We start from the raw sequence: 22,888 nt of genomic DNA, 5'->3' as shown, positions 1-22,888 counted from the left end.
AAAGATACCTATTTGCCACTGAGCTCCACAACTCTGACGGTTCAGTGTCTGCTGACTGCTTTCACACAAGGTATGAGCTGGTGTTTTTAGCCCTCTTTTACCTTTGTAATGCTCTGGTGAGAGCTCAAGTTCAGCTTCTGCAGCAGGACAGTGGATGGGGATGGGGATGCCACGGACCTTTTTTTTTTTTCTTTGAAGCTCCATCAAAAAAAGCCATGTTCTGGCAATGCCATGGTGTGTGGTCTCACAGCCAAAGTCAAAGGACTTTACCGAAAGCCATGAACTGGGGGCTGAAGTGGTCAGCAATGCCAGGAATGAGACACATCTGCCTTTTCCCAGCAAAAGCCTTCTGGGCAGATAAAGAATTTTTTAGTGAAAACATTGCCACAACCCTTTGGCACTGAGGGATGTGCTGTAGGTCTTCAGAGCAAAACTGCCTCAAGGCAAGATGGGCAAATTTGTTTTTTCCTATGGTTTGGGAGGGCTGACTCCTCATGTCATGGAACTGGGAAGTCTTCCAGCAGCAAAGGTGCAGTGGGACCATGCTACGGAGGCGTAAGCACACATTTCCCATGGTCCCCCCTCAGGAGATGCTGCCTGGAGCCAGAACCCTTTCTCTGCCCAGCCTTTATAGGTGCCTCTGCTTTGGGGTTTTCACTAGGGGTTGCTATAGGAACTTAAGTACTTCTGTGCATCCCTGTATGAGCAGCTGCCTGCTCCCACTCTTCCTCACAAGCATGGGGCTGGCAGCACCGGGGGCTCTGAGGACATTGGAGGATGCTCAGGTACAGCATGAGTGGGGTCGTTCAGCTCAGCTAATTAGTGCTACTATTTCTGTCTCTGGCCTTTTCTCAGTTCTTATCCATCTGGGGCTCTTTTCAGTCATTATAGAGCTTTCCACCCTGTTGTTTTCTTTCCCTCTCTTCCTCTCTCTTCCAGATTTTTGCCACTGTTTCATGTTGCTGAGCTCAAACCACGACACTGTCCAAGTTATTTGTCTCTTCTGTCTCGCTCCAGTCGTGGGAACATTAGTAATGTTTTTCTGCAGAGCAGGGTGGCTTAGAGACCGCCCCGCAGACCTGACAGCCATCCTAGTGCTGCTGGCAAAGGCTGGAGCATCTCAGCCAGGCCCTGGGAAACAATCCTGTTTACAGTTCATCACCATCTGATCTACCCACTGCTTCTCGCTCCCGCCTGGGCTCAACTGTGCTGCTGCCGTGCTTGGCCGTGCCGAGCCGGGTGGGGAGAGGCAGTCCAGCCCGCTCGCTCCCCGCTCTCCTGCTGCAGCCGCCCGGTGCGTGGCTGCAAAGGGAAGCGTGACTCACATGGGCCTCCCACCTGTGAGTAACAGTGTTGGTCTATCACGTCTCAGCCTGCTCAGAGGGAGGGCGGCTGCTTCCCTGGCGAGGCATGAAATAGGTCACTCTGTCCCTGGGACATGGGTCACACAGGGGACCATGTAAGGCATGGCAGCTGCGAGCAGCCTCACGTCAGATGCAGGGGCTGTGCCCTGTAACAGGCAAGGAGGTACCCGCGCAGGCAGACACGGGGTGTGGGGAGTCCCATGAAACACCATCAGTTCTTCCTTCTTCCTTGCCCAAACCCACTCCCTTTTTCCTGGGAAATGCACGGGGCCTGTCCAAAGCCAGTAAGGGAAGATGGGCGGAGATGGTGGGACCGTGAGGGAAAGAAACACAAAGTGGTTATGTGCTTCTCAGAGTGGAAAGAGGCCCAGGTTATTAAATAGCAGGCAATTTTAGCATGAGTTATTAGCATTAGTTGTTTGTACTGGGAAGTGGTGCCTAGGGGCTCCCATTGCACTAATCATGTAACAAAGCCGTGTTCCTAACACAAATAGCTTGTGTTTCAGCCTGCAGAGAGCAAGTCATCTTCCCATTACCCCCTCTTTGAAAAAACAGTATCAAGATTGCACAGTCGAGCCCACAAAAATTAGGAGAGGAAAAAAACGACACTGGGCTGTCCTACAATGCCATCGCTTACACCCCTCCTGATAACTCCATCAGCACCTTGGGCCCACGCCGCTCGCTCTTCCCCCATGGCTTCTCTGATTCATCCCCAACCCGGAAGGTTTGGCCTCAGCATTATTGACTATTTTTGTGTTGCCCTTGTGGTTTGGGTATTGTAATGTCACATCACCTGCTTAGGATAGTGGGGGGCTGTGGGGGTGGGTTTTTTCCTTCTGATCCGTGCTGTCTATCTCTGTTGTATATTTTCAGGCTTTGCAAATTGCAGTTTTCTCGGGTACATGCCCTTCTGAAATAAGAAACCAATTTAATGAATTCAATTAATTAATTTACAGCCTTGGCACTGAAGCACAGACTAAAGGTCAACAGCATCCGCTAATTTTGGATGGTACAAACCACTAATGCCCTGATATTTTTTGTTTTCCTGAGGACTTGGCATTATTTTGAGTTTTACCACATGGAAACACAGGTCCTCCTGCCCCAGGCTGCAGCTTTGCACATGCAACCCTTCAGCAGCCCGATCTCAAGTCAGGCTGGAGGACCAGAAATGCATCCTGCAGCGCCAGCCCGTCCCCTAGCAGTGCTCACCTCCGAGAATGCTGTGTCCCTGGTGACTGACCTTGCACTGACTGGCAGCATCTTCATCTGCACCCTCCAGACAGCAACCAACCATGGGCATCTCCTGCCCTCTTGACATTCATCCTCAGGTAGATCTGGCTGGTGGAGTAGACCAACTGAAAAGCGAGCAGGCATGGGGATGGTTAAAGGTAGGCCTGTGCATCTTACCACTGCTCTGTCATGTCTTTGTCCAAGGCTTGTCCCATCCCTGCTGCTGACCTCCTGTTGGTGGAGGAAGCTGGGGGGAGCCGCTGTCACACACGTCCCCACTCCCCCCCCCAGAGTGAGCTGGTGCTGGAGCACTGACAGACTCTGGATTTTGCAGCACATGAGATAAGGCACCATGGCCACCATCAAGGCCCTTGTCCCACTGCTACACCTCTCCCTTCCACCATTCGTCCCTCCCAGACCTTCTGACAAAAGCTTAATAATGGCTGAAGAGTGAACAAAAAAAACCCAACCCAAACCAAAGAAGTTAAGATGAGCGAATAAAAATGCAGGGTTACCTCCCCTGGCCTTGGGAATGGCTCACCTAGTTTGGCCAAGGAAGGACTACAGTGGCAGAAGCTGAGCCACTGGCAGCTCAACAGAGTGAGCTGGGTCTTGCCGAGGTATGAGGAACGAAAGCAAGAGGTCTTGAAATGAGAACAGGTCAGTCACTTTAAAACTAAGCAACACTACAACTCCTTCTATACTTTTTGCCACAACTAACCTGGCATCGCCATGACGGCTGTACTCCACGGGAACACTCACTATGTCCAGCTTCAGAGAAAGACTGCATCTAGTTCTTCTGCAGATCATGCAATAACCCACCAGAGCAGACACCTACAGACTAACCCAGCCAGAGCTGCTCTTCCTCCTCCCGTGCTTCTTCATGGGTGGTCGAGCCTTTGCAAGAGAACCTTGGCAAGGGAGGTGTGAAAACACAGCCCCCATATAACAGCCCAGAGCAGCTTGGCTTTGACCTCTGAAACGACCGCTCTTGCAGCAGAGCTAACCAGCTCTCTCCTCCTTTCAAACATTTTATCTGTGTGACACTGCATTTTTATTTATTTCTCCACCTGGCACCTTTCAGCCATTTTTCTTTAGAGAGAAGGTAAATGCTGTTTTGCTTCCCTGTTGTTTTTTAAAATGTGAATGAAGTGAAGCAACAGGCTGGGAAGCAGCAACAGCAAAGCGAGCAGCCATGAGTAGAAGCGATACAGGCGCTGATTGCAACCAGGCTTTCGAGCTGAATGAAAAAATAACTCCCTCCCCCAAGGAGATATTTTAAAAGCTGAAAGCTAAGACTTAAGTACAAAGGCTTTTGTGTTTTTATTGACATTGTAAGAAACATTTTTTTTCTTTGTTACAAAAGAGCTAAGTGGTTCTGAAAGCAGAAGTACAGTTTATATGTACACAGTGCTACAGACCCTTCAGATCAACCTAAGGCTCGAGAAACATCAGATCATAACTGCAGGTTTATCAAATGAAGACCGCTAAGGCCTGTTACAGCCGAACACTATTCCTACCGTACATAAATGTATTTACACATTTTCTTTTTTTGTTTTTTTAAAAAAGGATTACAAGCTTTATAAAAAAAACTAAAAAAAAAAAAATTGAAAACAAAAACGAACACATTTTTATCTTACACATCTGCAGGACTGACAACAGTAATTGTTCCATAGGAGACATTCCACCAATCCAAGGACAATAACACATGAATACCAGAGGTTTACAAGACGTTTTGGACACTATTAACAGTGGTATGTGCTATTAGCTGAACGGCGAATACAGCCTCATCAGGAAAATTTGGCAACACATCTTGGTCCCTCTCTTTTACAGGATCAACACAAAATAAGGCACGTACATCGTGAGAATAGAAACACTGCTGTTCAGAAGGGCGAGCCATTGCGCAACAGGCGTGGGCAAGCTGACCAGCCATTTCATTGAGGGGTGGGGGGGAAGCAATGACTGGAAGCGAGCGAACCAGCCAGCACCTTAATGCACGTACCATTTGGGGCCATTCTCCAAGGAGAGAATAACATCATCTGCCATGTGGATGTACAGGGCCATCGTACTCACCAGCAAAGCCCCCCTGGAAGCTCACTGGCTTCCTTGCAAAAACACTTTTCATCCACCCGTGTGTTCCTGGTGGATGAGCTCTCACTGGCGACTCCCACTCTGTGGGAATTAAAACTGCCTGGCTGAGTGAGGCGGATGTGCCCGAGGCCAACAGTGACAAATATGGAAGACCCCACCACCACCACAGAGCCATTAGAAGAAAAGATGATCTAGACTCTGGCTGCAATGCTTTAAAAATAGGAAATTCACCATATTTTCTGCATTTTCTAGTACTCTAGGGTGAGCGGTGGGTTTCCAGCTGCTATGGCAATACCAACTGATATGCCAGATAGACAAAAGCAAGCTTTGGCTCTGTAACTGGAAGAGCAGGTGTAGAGGGGTGCCGGGAAACATGCAGCAAGGTTGGTGGGGCCTTCTCCAGACTGCCACATGTTGAGACGGAGGTTGGCAAATGAAAGCTGGTGTCCCACTTAACGGTGCCATGCTCTGAGAGCCCAGTTTACCTTATCAAAACAAAAGCCCAAGACAGCTGGGCTATGACGTATTGCTACCCTCACAGGTACCAAATCAGGATCTTTAGCATAAACCAGAAAGGTACTAAAAGCTGAAAAATGACACATGAACGCAAGTGGCACATACACTTAATGGTGAAAAGGATAAACACTTTGCACAAACTCCCTGGGGACATGGTGGAGTCTCTGGTTCTTCAACTTTGCCAAATCAAAATGGGATGCCTTTCTGGAGCATGGGGTTTTGGCCAAGACACATTGCTGGCCCGAGACAAGGGTAAGTGAGTGACGAAGGTTTGTCAAATCCAGGAAGGCAAATTAGCTACTCAAACAAGTTCCTTTTAGCCTTGAGCAGTATGAATGGCTCCTTCTAAGCTCTGATGGATCACATCTGCTAATAGCTTCCCAGCTTCAATTGGACCAGCAAATACAATTATGAACTGGAAAATTGAGTTTAAAAAAAGAGTTGGGGTTTTTTTTAATGTATTGGCTCTATAACAATAAAAGGCTTCTCTCCCAAGCCACCTACTGCCAAGCTGGTCATAAGTCTCCCTGTTGAAATTGTTTATAAACATGTAATTGATGGCTTAATAAACAGCCAGCGATTGGTTACGGAGAACCATCTGAAACACGTCCAGCACGGCCTTTCCTCACACATACACTGCTGCTTCTTGGCAGGGGTGTGAGCTGTACCCTAACACCGCAACAATGCGGCCACCGATGTGCCCCTCCTCGCCCCGGCAGCAGGGCAGGGACAAGGCCTGCGGACAGGCTGCGGGGCTATACGGGGCTGCTTCTGGGCGACGAGAGCGCAGAAGGGAGCAGCTTCGCCACGTTGCAACAGCAAAGCAACCGTTTGCCATGGTGAGCTGTGCCCGATGCCCCGCGCAGCCCAGGGACCACAGCAGGAGGGCTGCGATAGTTGGTCATGGGCAGGGAGGTCGGGAGGGGAACCGGCAAAGGGCAAAGAGCAGGATGGGGGAATATCTGTGCATGAGGCAGGGGAAGGAAGAAAAGCTTGCTAAAGATACGGAGGAAGACAGGAGCTGGATGATGGTAAAAGCTGTAGGATATTTACATTTGTCTTAGTTTCTGACATTCCAGCTCACAGAGCATATCACTTGGTACGTGCTGCGGTAAACCCAAATACGGCCCCAGCACCAGATTCCTATGACGTTTTCCTACTGATTTACAGCTTCTTCCTCCGATTCTAACAGCTGTTAATAGATCAATGTTATCCAACAGCTTCACAGAGGTTGTATTCCTACACATTCCTCAAATACCATGTTTTCAATCACCTTTTTTAACAGTAAAAACAAATGAGTGCTGTGGCCTTCTAGCCTATATAAATCACCTTCTGGTGCTACTCCTAATTTTGACTGGGCTAAAGTTTATCTGTATTTCAAAAGTGACCAGACTTCCCCTTCTCATTGTGTGTCTACTCTAACAGCAGCTCCTTACACACATCAATCCACGGCTGTGTCTGCAACACTTACATCCCATAGCAGCATTTTACTATCAGGATTTAGCTGAGAAGTCTGCAAGGACTGGACTTTTATGCAGCTTCTAGGAGTGGGTGAACTTAAACCTTGGTCTTGTAACTGTTTTCCACCCCAACCTGGTGACCCAGGAGCACTGTTTGTTCACAGGTGCAGACATGGAGCCCAGCACAGCAAAAAACATGCTAGAAGAGCTAGCGCTTATGGAGCAAATGCCATTCACCTCTACCAGTGAGTAGCTTCACAACAACAGTGCATTAGGTCCCATTTTTGCTGGTGTTAACTGAGTCTGGGCACTGACCCACTGGTTTGCTTTGAAATGAAATGCATGTTGGTGTCACCAAGAGAGAGGTTGGGTTGGTCTTTCTGAGTTTTGATTAGTTAGTTACCAGTCATACTTGCTCTTCTGCTCGTTTCTTTGCTATTTTTAATGGCAGTTTAAATTTCTTAATTTTGTAAAGCCTGGATACAGTGGAAAAACATTTAAGATTATCAGACTGCTTGCAATCCCTTTGGTTTATTTGGCTAGTCTGAGAACTGGGCCATTCGTTTTCTACATGCCATGACCAGGATGCTTCTGAAGCCGTAATTGTGTGTTCTGTCAGTGGGCATTTACTTATTTTAAAATACACCATCAATTCACGAAGCTGTATGTGCTAAAAGGGATGTACAGGACAGTTCTCCTGGCAAAGGAATGGTTATCGTGAATAAGAACCAGTGGCTCAGCAAACCACATCTCAACAATTTCATTTTTTTTAAAAAAGTCCCCAGTATGGAGTACTGCAATTTTGTTATTTTGTTGTATGAAATACTCTGTAAAACCCCGATCGTCTCTCCACAAATGTGGCATGCAATGAAGGAATTATAGACTACTCAAATCACCAAACATGCCCTTAATTTTACTATCCAGTCTTTTAAAAAAAGAAGGCTGAAAAACAGAATACCAAATACCGCAAGAGATTAGAGCTGGACTAAGAATAGCTTTCTGGTCCTCTCCTTCCTCTGAAATGGATTAAACATGAAACAATCTCGGTATCATTATGCAAGGCAGTGACAGTTTTCTGTGTGTGTGTTTACAAAAACCTTAAACATTCACTAGGGATCAAAGGGCTGATGGTTTTACATTTCTTATTTGCTTGAACCTTCTAGTATCTTGTGCTCCATGACTCTGACACGACAGCCTAGGGGTACCATGGCAGTGCATTTCTAAACTGGTTGTCCACCTCAGTGCGATGTATCCAATGCATCCAGAGATAATTTCATCACTGTATGCTCACTTCACATTGTGCCTGGTTATTTTGTGCCTATATATTTAGGGGGAAAAGTTCCAACAGTTTTACAAGGTCTAGTTTCTTTTGAGTAACAGAAAATTGCAAAGTCATTTCATCAGACCTTTCTTTAAAAAAACAAAACAAAACAAAAACATGCACTTCACACGTTTACATTGGTTTACAATTTAAAAAAAAAAAAAAAGAAAAAGGAAGAGAAGCATACAGACATTCAAAAAAGGGGAGAGAGAGAGAGAGAGAAGGGGAAGGGGCGAATGGGTGTAGCAATACTGATTCAAAACTGAAATGGAAGACAGTTTCTCCCTAGAACACTTTAGGGTTTTCAGAGTCCTTATTCCATAAAAGGAATATACTTGAAACACATCCCATTTAGGTGAGATGAGATTGCTAAAATACATACACAACTAAAAAATATGAGTCTTTTTTTATCTGTTATCTCCTAAGGGTTTTTTGTTTTTTTGTTTTTATGTCTATTGCATAACAGCAAGAAACTTGCTTTCTTCTGCAAGTGAGGTCAACAAAGAGCTCATGTCCCCAATAGCCATGTTGGTTGTGCTTACGGGCATAGCTGGGAATGTAAGAGACGCTCGGGGAGTGGTGAGGCGTGAGGAGTTGCGGGAGAGGTTCTGAATGATACTCGGGCTTAGGGCTCCCGAAATTAAGCTGACATGGTCCCCATCATCTATGATAGCATCGAAATCAATCTGCACACCCTCTAAGCTGTTGCTGTCAATGCTGTCAACTGTGCTCGACACTTGGTTAGCCCCCGGGGAAAGAAGCTCGGTTGAATTTGCATTCGCAGTCCCCTGCAGCAGGCAGTTAGCTTCCGAACCAAAGAAAGAACCTGTTTTCATAGCTTGGTGGCTAAAGCCCGTGGTTTGGTCATATAACTGACCAGAGTAATTCTGCACGTTAGAGCAGAACTGCTGTGATTGACCTTGCATCTCCATCTTAACGGTGTTTACCCTGTACGTCTGGTTGCCATCACTTATGTGTCCTTGCTGTTGTGCCAGGTTGTTTCTCAACACGTTTTGCCGTCTGTTGCCACTGTAATTAGAGCACGGCTGGTAACTTTTGGCTGCCAACAAACCTGAAGGCTGGCTACCAATGGTGTGAGATACCGGTGGACAACTCTGCGGTCCTTGATACAGGCTGCTTTGTGAGGTAGGACTAACCTGCCCTAGCATCATTTGACCGGATTGATTAACTCCCTGGTAATGAACGCCGTCTCCAACTGGTTGGTTTTGCAAATATTCCTGTTCCATCATATTCCTGTTCTGCATCCCATTTACCATACTGGTGGCTTGATCGCTGGGTGCCATGGGATGGCCAAAATTTTGCTGGTTCCCACTCACTGGCACATTGCTGCTTCTCAGCTTCTGCCCTTGAACTGCCATGCCACAGGAATTGTCCATTGCCCCAGACATCATTGCTTGCCTGAGGACGCTTTCACTGAAAGGCTTATTGGGCTGCATGCTGAAAGAATTACCGGCTCCGCTGCCAAGAACCGCATTCTGCTGTAAACTGTAGGAACCGTTGTTCTCCATGAGGTTCCGATAGCCGTTCTGCTGGGCCACGTTGCTTCTCTCCAGGTTCTGCTGCTGAACCATCATGTTGTTATACAATCCAAAGGCCCGAGTCTGCTGCACCGCTGAGCGCTGACCACATTTCAGTTTCGAAGGAGATAAGTCAGAACTTCCTGAGCTTACTTCATTCCACTGAATGGGCAAGTCGCTCTTGTTTGCCTCGGAACCTGCCTGCTGACTGCTTGGCGGAGGGGCTTGGTCAAAGTTGCTGGGGTTGTTGTTTCCTAACACTGAGCTGTGATGCATTTTGTTGCTGTCTAGGACATTGTTCAACAAGTGGTCGTACATGCCCTGGTTCTGGGAATTCAGATACTGAACGACGTCATCTGGCAGGAGATCCTCATCATTCAGGCTGCCACCTGCTTCCATCGTAGCAGCCTCCAGGGCGACGTTTTCGCTGATGCTCGGAGGACAGGGGGAGCTGAAGCCGCGGAAGACGCCACCCTCAGAACGGGTATAGTTCTGAAGAACAAGGTTGCGCTTTTCCATGGACGGAGGCAAAGCAGGAGGGTTAAAGTTATTAAGACTGTTGAAACGCTGGACTCTAGGGACAGAGAGGTTGTCGGAGGCCATTCTTACTGGATCACTGGCTCTCCTTGTCCCGTTTCCTAGAGCATCGTGAGACAGAAAATGCCTCCTGCTGTAACCATTTGCCCCACCGTCACTACATCTTCGAGGGGCATTCACTGGAGGCAGTGGAGATACTCCGGAGTCCCTGCAGTCACCCAGGAGTGCCATCCTTGTTTTGAGGCTCATCCTCTCCATGTTAGGCAGTGGAGTTGGTGGGGGTCCACCAGTAGCTGCTGCGTATTTAGCTTTCAGCCTGTATTGCTGGGCCGGGGTGAGGCTGAGAAGACTTGGCAGGTCATCACACTGGCTCGCTTCACTGGAGCGCCGGGAGGCATCTGTCGAGATGGGGTCATAGGAGTCGGCAACACTCATGTTCTGCGGCCTTCCCTCCGCCTGGGAGGCATCGCTGGACCTCCGGCTGGAGAAGCAAGGTGAGATTCCAGAGGACCTGCGGCTGCTCAAGTAGGCTGAACTGATTGTGCTAGTATTGCTGTCCCTCCTATTCAGCATGTTCAACACAGTGATGTCCGTACTTGAAAGTTCGTTCCTGTTCGGCAGAATAGTCATGGATCCTCCTACACTGCAGCTGCTGTTCGACTGGGTACCTGGAGGTAAAATTCACAGTTAAACAAAGGGGCATCACCCAGAAACTGGTACAGAAAACACCCGGTAAAGAAGTAAGGGGCATACAGAGGAAGAGCCTGCATCGTCACAGCAATTCATAGCAGTGCTCTTTCTTGAAAGAAGTAGGGATAAAAACTGTGTCCTTAGGTTAAAAGCTAATTCAGAGACTCAAGGGTAACATTTCAGTGTGAATCCCAGCACAAAATTTATAAGCCATAGCCACAAACTGTCATCAGCTGGTGTAGTGCTCCAGCCTGCAGTGCAGCTATGCTGACTGATGTGCCAGAAGGACACATTCGTAAGGGAGCTTTTTATAGGCAAAATATATTTGAACAGGCATTTGCATGGAATGGCAAAATATACAAATTGGAGGCTATTCAAGGTCATTTCTAAGACTTCTTGAAATATTCTTGAAATAACTCCTAACAACTGCAAAACATCTTTGCTAGTTTCCTTGTTTTGTTTTGTTTTGAAGTAAACAGAACACATTTCTTAATTTTACATAGTTTCCTTCAACTGAACGGGTTTCAGAAAACCTGGGCTGTGACTGCTGGGTGGGGTGCAGAAACCTACGGGCACGTTGCAGGCAATGTGGAGGCAGCAGGGACATACGTTTTGGCACTGAGCCGTTCCTTGTGTACGAAAACAACTATGGATCTTCAGTTCTATCTTGCCTTCCTCCCGTTCAGGCATATCTGCCCTTTGTAGCAGTTGTATCTGTACATGTGATTACTTAAATGTGTGGAAACAGTTTATTTAAAGGGCAGCCTGACACATCTATGCAAAGGATGCCTTGCTAAGGCCTCATCTGAAAGACTTGCATACAATAAACTGGCAGGTATTTATTTCATCTGCCTTGTCTCACAACAAGATAGGAAGATGATGATGATGATCTTGGGTCCAAACCTTTAAACTGTAGGGAATATTTAAAATGTGATGCATGGCTCCCTTACTGGCCCCTGTTCTGTAAGACATGGGACAATCAGACTGCTCTCAGGGTGCATAGTAGGACTTGTAATGAAGGGCTAAACAGAAAGTGATCAATTTATGAACCATTCTCATATCTGCTGAGTTTCATAAGCAAAGAATTTAAGGACAAGAAGTGTTACCACTCCTTTGATGTGTATCTCACCATTTCCTATGAGAGGCGGCAAGGTCGGGGCTTTGGAAGGTGGAACGGGGTTCAGTCTTGGAAGCATTCCATTAACTTGTTTCAACCTTTCTAATTTCACTTGCTCCATCCATTTGGTCCCTGTCATATTCCTCCTGGCCTGTAAGCCAAGTGCTGTGGTGGCTGTGGAAATGGTAGAGTCCATGATTGGGGTTTCATCGATGACACTGAGGTCTCCTACACTACCACCACCAGTCAGAGTAAGCTCGATCCCATTGTTGGAATAGTTGCTGATGGGGGACTGTTCGCTGCTGCATGTAGACTGACCACCAGGGCTTGGCTGAGATGTCTGCTGGAGTGAAGTAAGAAACAAAAGAACATGAGGATTAAGCAAACAACGTTAACATGAGCACTTGCAGCAAATGCAGCTCTAAGTGAAGCCAAAGAAAACCAAATGTAAAGAAAAGTTTAGCATTAAAGGATGACAGTGATCATTCATTATGAGCCTTTCTAGATATTAACTGCAGTGAATGGCATCACAAAACTCAAGATTAAAATCCACTTTAATATCTTGCTGATCGTATGCATTGTATCTACATGAGACATTTATTTCATTTATTCCCATAACTGCTTCTATCACTTCATGTCATTTGTGAGCGTGTATGTATGGATACTCTGGGTAATGCGCTGATCCCAGCTGAAGCTGCAGCTCAATAAAGCAAATCAGAATTCTGCCGTGTTACAAGGTCTAATTTACACTGCTACGCTTGCAGCAAGCAAACAAACAAACAAGACTCCAACAATGGAATTTGGGGTTTTTTAATTAGACTTGTGGCTAAAGGATGTAAGTATTTTCCAAGCTTAAGGCTCATTGTTATGAGCAGCGGTTGGCCTGAAATGTTGGCGCGTAATAAAACAGGGACAAAGCACCAGTGCAAAAAATACTGTATCGTATTATCAGCGTCCTGTGACTCTAGCAGCACTAGGGTATAACTTAAACTTCCTCTTAAACCTAACTTATACCACCTCTGCCCTGAATCAAGAAGGCGATGATCTACTGAAACAAATCCTTCGTTTCATTAGAATTTAAGATTTTAAATTTAAGAATCTAAGTACATAGTACAGGCTGCTAATCTATGGGGATATAAACCCACTGCAATAGCTTCTTCTTTCTTAACAGTGATCCCTGCTGCTCTAGCAGAATTCTTGCTGTGGGGAAACACGGGCTTGATTTATTTTTCATACTCATAAAGTTCTCATAAAAGAATGGGAAAATTTCTCTGGCAAACTGAAACACTCAGACAGATAGACTGACAGACAAAACAGACAGCAAGACAGACAGAGGTCTCTTGACATGGTATCTCACTGTAGGTTCTATCAGTGTGATCACAAATCAGTGGGGCATGCAGTATCATTTTGCTCTCAAGAACAGTTTCATGTAAGTATTGCACTTCTGGGGTTTCTGCTGTGTTTTTAATTTTTTTTCTGCCAGCCTGTGATTTTTAAGCACATTTTACTGACAGATGCTGCTAGAATTTCTGAGGTAGCAGCGACGGCTCTCACTTTTAACATCAGCAAATGAAGACACAGATTCATGGCAGTACTGTAGCTTCATACGCCCTTGAGGAGTCCATTAAGATGCAATAACTATTTTATTATTTCTAACTTGAACAATGATACTTAGAATTTTATGAGGCCACACTGAGCAAGTTCATTTCCAAATCCTGGCCATGGCAGATTTGGTGACAAGGATAGAAATAACAGTTATTATACAGAAGAGAGTTTGTGCTTCTGGACAATAGCTCCATGCCATATGGAAGAAGACAAATAATGGTCAGAAGCCCATTCTTGTAGCCACGTGTCAAGATCACAGTGAGGTAGGTTACAGAAATAAGAACTGTATTATGGAGTACATACATTTCTAGATGTGCAGTACAGAAATAAATGGATGTATTATCTAGAGGGGAAGGTACAAACACATTTCTGAAGATATTTCACCAATATAAGCCAGATTTTTCACTTGTCAAGTGTTGCAAAATGCTCACAGCACATTACATTTGGGAATGAGTTTGATGGATTGCACATTACTAAATAAAGGGATGATTGGACAACAGGCAAAAGGCTAAAATAAAGACATAAATAATGTTGCAATAAGAAAAACAGCAGAAAAAGTTAAAATGCCCTCACCTTATTACCCACTGTCCTTAGGAAGTTAGAACAAGACATTTAAGAGCATTAGACAGAAAAGACATTGGATTAGTTGAAAAACAAGAAATGTATCTTAAATCATACAAGCAATAAAAAGCAGGAAATACAGAACTAGTTTTAGAAGATATTTTGCTGTGAGAAACATTTAATACTATGTAAGCAATCAGCGTTAATGCCCCCCTCCTGCAAATTTTAATGTTAAAACCATCTACACCCAAGATGCCTCAGTAATGCTACAGATTTACTTAGCTAAGCAAGATGGGAATGGGTTTTGTTCTTTTGTAATCTAAGGCAATTATCATCGAGGACAGCAGAGGATATCTCCTTTTGACTTCAGCAGGAGTTAGCTGGGCCCTCGGAAGGTTCTGAATTCAGGATTAATACTCCACAGTTTGGGCACAAGCCTTAGGCACAATATAGCAGTAACTCATATTTCAATGAGTAATCACTTTGAATTGCAGCGTGATTAACAGTATGAGCAGAATTTGGAGGGCTCATATTTGTAGTCCCCAAGGGTCTGGTCCAGATGATTCGTAGACCCAGATGTGGAAAAGGATGGAGTGACTGCCTTTGCTAGTTTTAACCCTTGTGAAGAGGATGGATGGCACATGAAATGCAGGCAAATGATGGAAAAACTTCTTTATTTAATATAGCATGTCAAAAAATGGAATAAGGTCCCTTCAACGTTCAAGGCTATACTGGCTTAATTAAATACATTAAAGTAAACCAGTGAAAAGACCTTCAGAGACTCTTAATTCAGCTCAATTTAGTTGAATTGGAATTAGGCTAACTTGGTCAATTTAAATTAAGTATCAGATTAACACAAGAGGTCACATCACAATAGGGATCAAATGTAATCGAAAGATCTCCTCCTGCTCTTTAAGCAAGTCAATTAATCCTGCTTCAGTCTGATCTATGACTCAACAACCTCAAGCCCCTAAAATCTGACTCTTTCCCCAGGTTCTCCAAACATTATAATCTTCAATACTGTCATTTTAGTCTTTTGGACTTTTCCGCATTCTGGTTTTGAGCCTGCAGGATTCACATTCGCTAACTTTCTTCTGTAAACAGAAGAGTGGAAAAAAAATGCCTTTTTAAAAATGAAAACTTTGATTTTCTCATAATGTGCTGATTCCAAAAGACGGAACTTTGAGAGAAACAATTATTGTGAGAGTTGCCAACACTGCACTTACTGCATATTGCACAGACTAGATGTAATCTTTTTATTTGCTATTTCTTAGCCTTTAAAAACATTTTACAATGTAAACAAAAAAAGAAAACCTCACAAAACCTAACCTTGTGAGCTAGAGTTTACGGGCCTGAGCGTTTCATAAAGGGATTATTAATTGGTTGCAAGAAGAAAAAGGACAAAGGGAGAGGCACGGTGTATTGCATACCATTGGTTTTTCTGACTTGACCGCTTTCACTTGGAGGCATTCTTCACGCTTTGAGGTAGTGTTGCTGAGGTCCTTCTGCTCACCAATTGCACCCTGAGTCTGATGGCCTGGTGACCGGGTCTGAGAGTGGCTGCCTGGGTCTCTCGGTGGCGGAGGCCTTGGGTGGATATCTCCCCGTTGCTTCTTGGTGACGTGTGCCTCTGGGCCGTGCACGGTCTTCACGTGTTTCCGGAGAGAACTGGGGTCTGTGTAGCGCTTTGTGCAGCCCGGTATCTTGCAAACATACGGTTTCTGCCAAGAGAGGAAAAACACTTAAATTAGATTTAATTTCATGTGGGACTCTTGAAGAGCTCTTTGGAGCACAGCTGGTGTTACAGTTATATACTTTTATGGTCTCTATAATGAATCATAGAATGGTTTGGGTTGGAAGAGACCTTAAAGCCCATCCAGTTCCACCCCCCCTGCCATGGGCAGAGACATCTTCCACTAGCCCAGGTTGCCCAAAGCCCCGTCCAACCTGGCCTTCAACCCTGCCAGGGAGGGGGCAGCCACAGCTGCTCTGGGAAACCTGTGACAGTGTCTCACCACCCTCACAGGGAAGAATTTCTTCCTTATAGCTAATCTAAATCTACTCTCTTTCAGTTTAAAACTGTTACCCTGTGTCTTGTCAAGCACCTAGTCAAACCTATTAATTGCCCTTGGGCTTGAAGGTACCCATTAATGCTCCAGAGTTTATAGAGGGCAGAGGCTCTCATGACATGAACTGGCACAGCTTTGACTTATAGCAGAACAGTCAACAGAGCTATGGCAATTTATGAAGACCGGCTTAATTTTCTACCCTGTCCATTGCCCTCAGCAGTCTGATACCCCTGTTTACACAGTACCTACTTGACATTGAGGCAAACAACCCCCTTCAAAATACGTTGGGACATTTGTTCAGGCAGCATTATCTGAGGAAGCATTTTTTCCTGGCTCCTTCAGATCACCAGTATAATGTCAAAGCACAGGATGCAGCACCATAAGCATTTTCATGTTGCAGCAGTATATGCACTAGTGCTATTAGTGCTACTAGCATAACTAATTGCTCATTTTTTTAAAAACCTGATTCCTTTGTCTGTGAATTTCTCTAGTTCACTAAGAAATGCAGAATAAATTTACTGTCTTGTAGTATAATAAAGACTTTGTTCTTATACTATGAGAGGATTAAAATGAAGAGTTGAACCCTTCCTAAACACTTAATTGCCTCAGGTAGTAAAGTATGATTCCCTCACTTTTACAACTGAATTGTTTCCAAAGTCTTATTTATACTAGCCCTCAAGGAAAAAAAAAAAAAAAAAAAAAGAGACCTTTATGCAGAGTTCCTCAGAGGGGTTCTCCGTCTGCTTACACATGGCACTGTGAAGCCTCTGACAAATACAGCTTCTTCATGGCTAGCTAAGGCCTGAGCCTGCTTCCACTGATGTCAGCAGGGAAAAAATCCCATTGACTTTAACAGGAGCAAAAATGTTGATCATGAGCAATTTAAAGTTGATGCTGAGCTACTGAGGCAGGTTTTCTCAAAATGCTATGGAAGTACGAGTCAGCTCTCTTCTACGTGCAAAAGGCATATCTGCATCAAGATATGTCAGTTGCTTTTAAATCTGTCTATAGGTTACCTACTTACAATCAAAATGGCACTGTGAGAAGTGCTGAATTGGGTCAGCGCCTTCCACAGAATTCATGGCACTCCATTAGTATACATTGCCTAAGAATATTCACCTGTTTCATTGTGAAATAATGGTGGAAGGAATTTTTCATTTGCCCTTGCTGCTGCACCTACCAGAAATGATGCACAGGAGAAGATTTTTCTTGGTGACTTACTGTTACACATGAAATCCTGATTTTAAAACACAGTACAGGTCATGTCTTCTAACTTTGAGAGGATCTTACTCATCAACTAGGCAACAGATTGGTTCAGACAGTAAATAAAAAAACCCACAAACCCTCAGTCAACTATTAGTGAGACTTGGTGAACTTCCTTCTACCTTGGTAACAATTCACAAAATTGCTGCTGGGCTTCAGTGCAGTTGTTAATTGGGCTGCTGAGAGCACACACTGTAGGGATGGGGCAAACTCAGACTTGTGCAATGTTCTCTGCTCCCCTTGGGACTCAAGAGGTGCTGCAGGGACTGGAAGAAGATGAATGCTCCCAGCAGATTCTGCCAGCTCTAGTGAATGCCTGTGACAGACCTGACAGACAGCTAGAAAAGGACACAAGCCTTGTGCAAAGGGATATAGCTGCTATGGTTTCCACACCACACAGTCGGCATGCTGGTACACCCTGCCCTTCCAGTACTTCCAGGTTTAGGCTAGACTATAGGAGAGGTCAAGGAGAAGAGACTGGGCTCCAAGACATACGACTGAGATGATGTGACTCCCTGTGTTACCTGAAATGGGGCAATAAAACAGGGACAAGGCATGAAGATGGTGTGATTCCTGAAAAGGGGGGCAGCAGTAACAGGAAACACACAGTAGTTACACTGAGAGTCTGGGAGACAGCTGTGACTGCCACAGCTGGTTGGCTTGAGAAAGATCAAATTCCCTCCACTGCATCCCTACTCCGTGTGGTCTGTTCAGGATGGAAAGAAAGAGCAAAACAGCCCAGAGAAGGAGGAAAAGGCATAACTCAGAACTTACAGGGCAACCCAAATTCTCTAAACCCTAGAGACTTCTCCATAGCTGCCCGCAGGAGCCCAAAGGGATGCTGCAAGGCGCTGGGGGAGCTGTGGGCTGGCAGCCCCAGGTGCCACCACTGCCCCGGGTGAGGGGATGTGCTCCGGGTGCTGGGCAAGCCCCTCCAGCTCCAGAGGGAAGAATGACCGCAGCTTTCCAGGGAAACCAGGATCTCTCCCTTGTTAACGCCTGTTTCCATTACACCCCTCCTTCAAACCTTTCTTATGCTTAATAAAAAGACCAGCAGCCTCTCTAGTGTACAACACAGGAATGATTGTGCTGGTAAGAGACATCTAGAAATTCTATTCCTTTTGGGTTTCTGAGAGTTTCTGTGTCTGTCCTCTGTAATGAATTGCTATGACTGCATTGCAAGTCTGTTCGATGCCGAATTTTGTTATTTTTTTGAAGCTGTGCTTACTTACCTCATTGGAATGAGTCCTGTTTTGGTGCTTGGCCCTGTCGGACGCGTTGGAGAAAGCTTTGTTGCAGCCTTCATGTTCACACACATATGGTTTCTCTCCAGTGTGAGATCTCAAGTGTGTTTTCAAGTTTTCTAGTCTGGAGTAGGCCTTTGTACAACCTTCAAACTGCAGACAAGAAGTAAGTCTGGATTAATTTTAATCTTTGGACTTGCAGGAAACAGTAAAAGCTGACCTATAAAAGTTTAGAAACTTTCCAAGCCTTCATAACCTTGCCCAATGTAATTTTGGTTTTTGGATTTTAATTTCACCCAGGCAAACTCCATCACAGCTCAAGTTAAAATGCTTCCAGCATTATGTAAATCTTGTCTTACAGGAGAGCACAGTATTTGTCTAAGACAGAAATTCATTGCAAAGCCATTAGGAGGCTGGTGGCCAGCAATAATACCCAGCTCTGTAAGAGAAAGTGCTTTTAAATAATTAAGCAAACTGAGCCCTGTTTAATAATGCCTTTTGGGGTTTCTTTGCACTTTAAACTTGAGGAAGTGGGCCAAGTTATCCAGTGAATCCCCTCTCCTAAAGCTCTTCTCATCTGGGCGAGCTGGGTCACAAAGCAGACATGGTAGCCTCTTCTCCAGCAGATGTCCGAGGGACAAGAGTTCAGGGAATGCAGCATCTGTGCCGCTCTGTTCCCTGCACATCCCCAGCTCCCTCGTTTGAGCCTGGAGCTCAGCCCCCTTTACTCACAGTGCATTTGTGTGGCTTTTCCCCTGTATGTCTCCTCATGTGGACCACCAGCATATACTGGGCTTTGAATGGTTTCTGCTCCCGGGAACAGTCCAGCCATCGGCACACAAACTCTTTCTTCTCACCGTGTATATGGTCATTGTTTATATGCTGTTCGGGTAGAAGAGAGATTACAGTTTAACAGAACTGCAACAGCAGCAGCAGCCTTACTGCAACAGCACCAGTGGCTCAGGTGTGAACCAGGATCCTGCGGTACTAAAAGAGAAAGAAGATTGTCTGAGCTTCAAAGCGATCATGGGGTTCAAATTACAGATCTCACTGCAAGTCCACTAAGGCCCATGAATTTGTTTCTACTGACGTCAACAGGCTTTGGATCAGGCCTCGGGGATACAGGCTGTTAAATGGATCCTGGATAATCTCATGCACAGCACCACTTGCGTGATTCACACTGAGTAATGCTTTCTCGGACCAGGAAAGCCTTATTTAAGTGCCACTCAACACAAACAAGGTTTACAAAATGAGGCCTTTAAAAACACATCCTCCAACCTGAAAAATCAACAGAACTGCTAAACCAAGTTTCCACAAAGACTTTTAACTCCCCATTACCCATATTTTCTTCCAGTAAATGTATTAGGTTAGTGTACACGCTGTGGCGGGGGAAACAAAACCCTGCACACTGCAGTAACAAAAAACTCTGAGCTCTGAAGCAGTCATCAAGCCAGCTTTTGCCATTGCCAAGTATGGCCCTGCCTGCCCGTCTCTGGGAGCAACACCTGCCCCAGGCCTGTGGAGACACGCACACTTGTCTTGCTGTGGTCAGTGTCATCTGTGTGAGTGCATCCAGAGACAGGCTGGGGCTGTGTACCTTTTACTCTTCCAGAAAAGCAGCTTGCTCTGTTCCCTTTACTAAGATCCAGTTCAGCAGAGCATTTAAATACGGATTTAATTCTTGCTGATTGTGTTTCTGAGCAGAAATGGGCAGATGAAACAGGGCCAGCCTCAAGATTGGTTTGTGGTTTTTTAAGGTTCAACTGTGTGAATTTTTTGCACAGCTTCAGAAAACAACAAAAGCACCCTACACATGGACTTTCAAAGGTTTATGAAAGCTGGAATTTCAGCAGGAGCTACCTGACTCATTCTCCTGGACTCTGCTGGAGAAACCCTGCCTTAAAGACTTGATTCCCCCTTGCTGTACTTTCTACCACAGCTTGCTAGCTGTGCCACTAGATGGCCGCATTTCTCAGCGAATGCGATTATTTCCATTAAGGTACTAGACAAAAACCTTCCAGAGTTTATATCTGATCACAGCACAGGGATGAAATCTGTACCTACTCCGCTAAGTAGCTCACAGAAAAAGCCAGTCGTAAAGGAACTCAGTAGTTCATACTGGAACACAAAGAAGATAATCCCGATCTTTTCTAAAGTCCTGAAAACAATCAGAAAACCAAATAAAATCACTTATGTTCACGATTACGCGGCATCACCATGGCAAACAGATGTACATTGCCCATAAAAGATGACCGCTCTTTTTCTCTTTTGGAAACTTTATTGCCATTTTTTAAAGGTTGTGATGGGGCACAGAGCACATAAACAGAGCAGATGTGCTGGACAACGGACAACACGTAATCTGCAGGAGTTTATGTTTCAAGTGCAGATCTCCAGTTCATTCACACTACACACGCCTGTGCCAAAAGTGAGCAAATGCCCTGCGCTGTGAAATGGCATCGGAAGTGTACAATGAGGTTAATGTGCAGTCTTCTTTCCTGAAAAAGAAAGAAGTAACGGGACAAAACTCAACGCATTCAAGTAATTCTTAGCCAAATCTTACTGTAAACGTTACAGACTATGAGTTATTTCATTAAACCAACACAGCCACAAGGGAAACGAAAATTAAGTGTGTGACACAAGCTTTCCATTTGGTACAAAAACTTCAAGGCTGGTTCAATCAGTTCCCAACAGCACCTCCCTTTGCCTCCTGCTGTGTGGACACTCAGGCACCATGCATGCTCTCTCAGAGAAATACTCCATAGGAAGGACACTTTTTCTCTTTGTCCCTGCAAATGAGCTTGCCCCTTGCCTTTTGCTCCTTTAGACCTCTAGCCTTTATCAGCACAAGCATCCTCTAAAACTGGCCTTCGTCATGGGCACAGAACTCTCTTCCTCACTCCCTCTCCAGCCCAGGCTCACTGCAGCAGCTGGCAAAGGTCAGACAGTGGAAGAGGCTGCCCAGGGAGGTGGTGGATTCACCATCCCTGGAGGTTTTTAAGGGTCGTTTAGATGAGATGCTGGGGGATGTGGTGTAGGGGAGAACTTTGCAGAGTAGGGCTGATGGTTGGACTCAATGATCCCCAGGGTCTTTTCCAATCTGAATGATGCTGTGATTCTGTGAAAGCTTGCCCAGGACGGATTATTCATCTCTCTCCACCACCCCACTGGCTCACCTGTCAAGGATCTTGTGATCACCCTCAAGTCTCCGCACAACTGTGTCCCTCCATACTCATCTGACCTGCTCTCTTACGCTGACACTCCTTTCCTACTCCCTCTGCTCTTCCTACACTCAAACCCCCATTTGCCCTGTTTTCTCTCATTGCTCTGATGCTCCAAGTGGCCCCTGAGAGCTCACCTCCAAAGCCAACTCGTTCTCATTCAACCCCTCTGAGGATCCTCGCCTTCATGTAAAGCCTAGAAGAAACGAGCCCATGACATCAACTGCTAATCTGGGTAATTTCAATTTCTTTAGCTCTCAAGTGAGATGCTTTTGCAGAGGGGTGATATTTTAGAAGACCTATAAATGTGCCCAAATACTGGCAGGCTGGTCGGGAAGAAGACACTTGTTAGACGTTAAGTCAGTACAAGTAAGAGGCCAACAGCAGAAACCAGCAGTGCTCTCAGGTAAGGAGATTCACGGCATTTGTAACCCTGACCATGGTAGGGCCAGATTCAAACGCCCCCACTCACCCAAGTTATGATGTGAAAAACTGATCAGTCATCTGCTATGGACATGTAGGCAGAGCTAGACAAATACAAAACAGGAACTAAAACTATACTGGGATTTTTTATCATTATCATTTGGCAGAAACAATGTGAAATATTTACAACATGTTTAAAGGAAGAAGGAGGTCTCACTGCACAAACAACGGCAATTAGGAAAGTTCAGAAGTTTGTGAACTCTGGCATTCAGGTTCTTTGACTCAGATAATTACCTTTGGATTCTGCACGGTGTTTTTGGCTCCCTGGTCTCTATTATGAGAGGGAATGAATAGTTTTGAGTTTGTAAAACAAAGAACAGACAGGAATAAGAGTATTATGCAAAGCAGAAGCTTTAGTACAGTACAATAAGGATTTATAGGGTTTCAATTTATAATCTGTTTGTAACCTTATTACACTCATGAAATGTCACATTCCAGGGACTAGATCAGAAGGATTTTTTTTTTCCTGGTGAAATTGAATTTTGATGCAGTTTCAGGGTGTGAAAAGGCTTTTCTTTTAATTTTGTAGGCCCAAACCTGCAAGTTTTAGTTATGTTGGTAATCCTTATTAACGTAAATAG

The 22,888-nt window shown here is 45.1% G+C and overlaps 1 protein-coding gene across 2 annotated transcripts in view; it reads right to left on the bottom strand.

Moving 5' to 3' along the window:
- Nucleotides 1-3,927: 3,927 nt before the first annotated feature.
- Nucleotides 3,928-22,888, bottom strand: part of GLI3 (GLI family zinc finger 3) — a 213,599-nt gene continuing 194,638 nt past the window's right edge. Inside the window, exons 11-15 of one of the 2 annotated variants that reach the window (XM_074900904.1) lie at nt 19,339-19,488; nt 18,595-18,759; nt 15,461-15,751; nt 11,877-12,207; nt 3,928-10,725 (exon numbers count right to left, since the gene is read on the bottom strand). In XM_074900904.1, the coding sequence (XP_074757005.1) occupies nt 8,435-10,725; nt 11,877-12,207; nt 15,461-15,751; nt 18,595-18,759; nt 19,339-19,488 (3,228 nt within the window). In that variant the 3' untranslated portion in view covers nt 3,928-8,434. The remainder of the gene's footprint in view (nt 10,726-11,876; nt 12,208-15,460; nt 15,752-18,594; nt 18,760-19,338; nt 19,489-22,888) is intronic. The other variant, XM_074900905.1, reaches the window with a different exon arrangement.

This window comes from Athene noctua, chromosome 2, assembly GCF_965140245.1.
Source record: "Athene noctua chromosome 2, bAthNoc1.hap1.1, whole genome shotgun sequence".
Lineage (NCBI taxonomy): Eukaryota > Metazoa > Chordata > Aves > Strigiformes > Strigidae > Athene > Athene noctua.
This window is presented reverse-complemented; position numbering and strand designations above follow the sequence as displayed.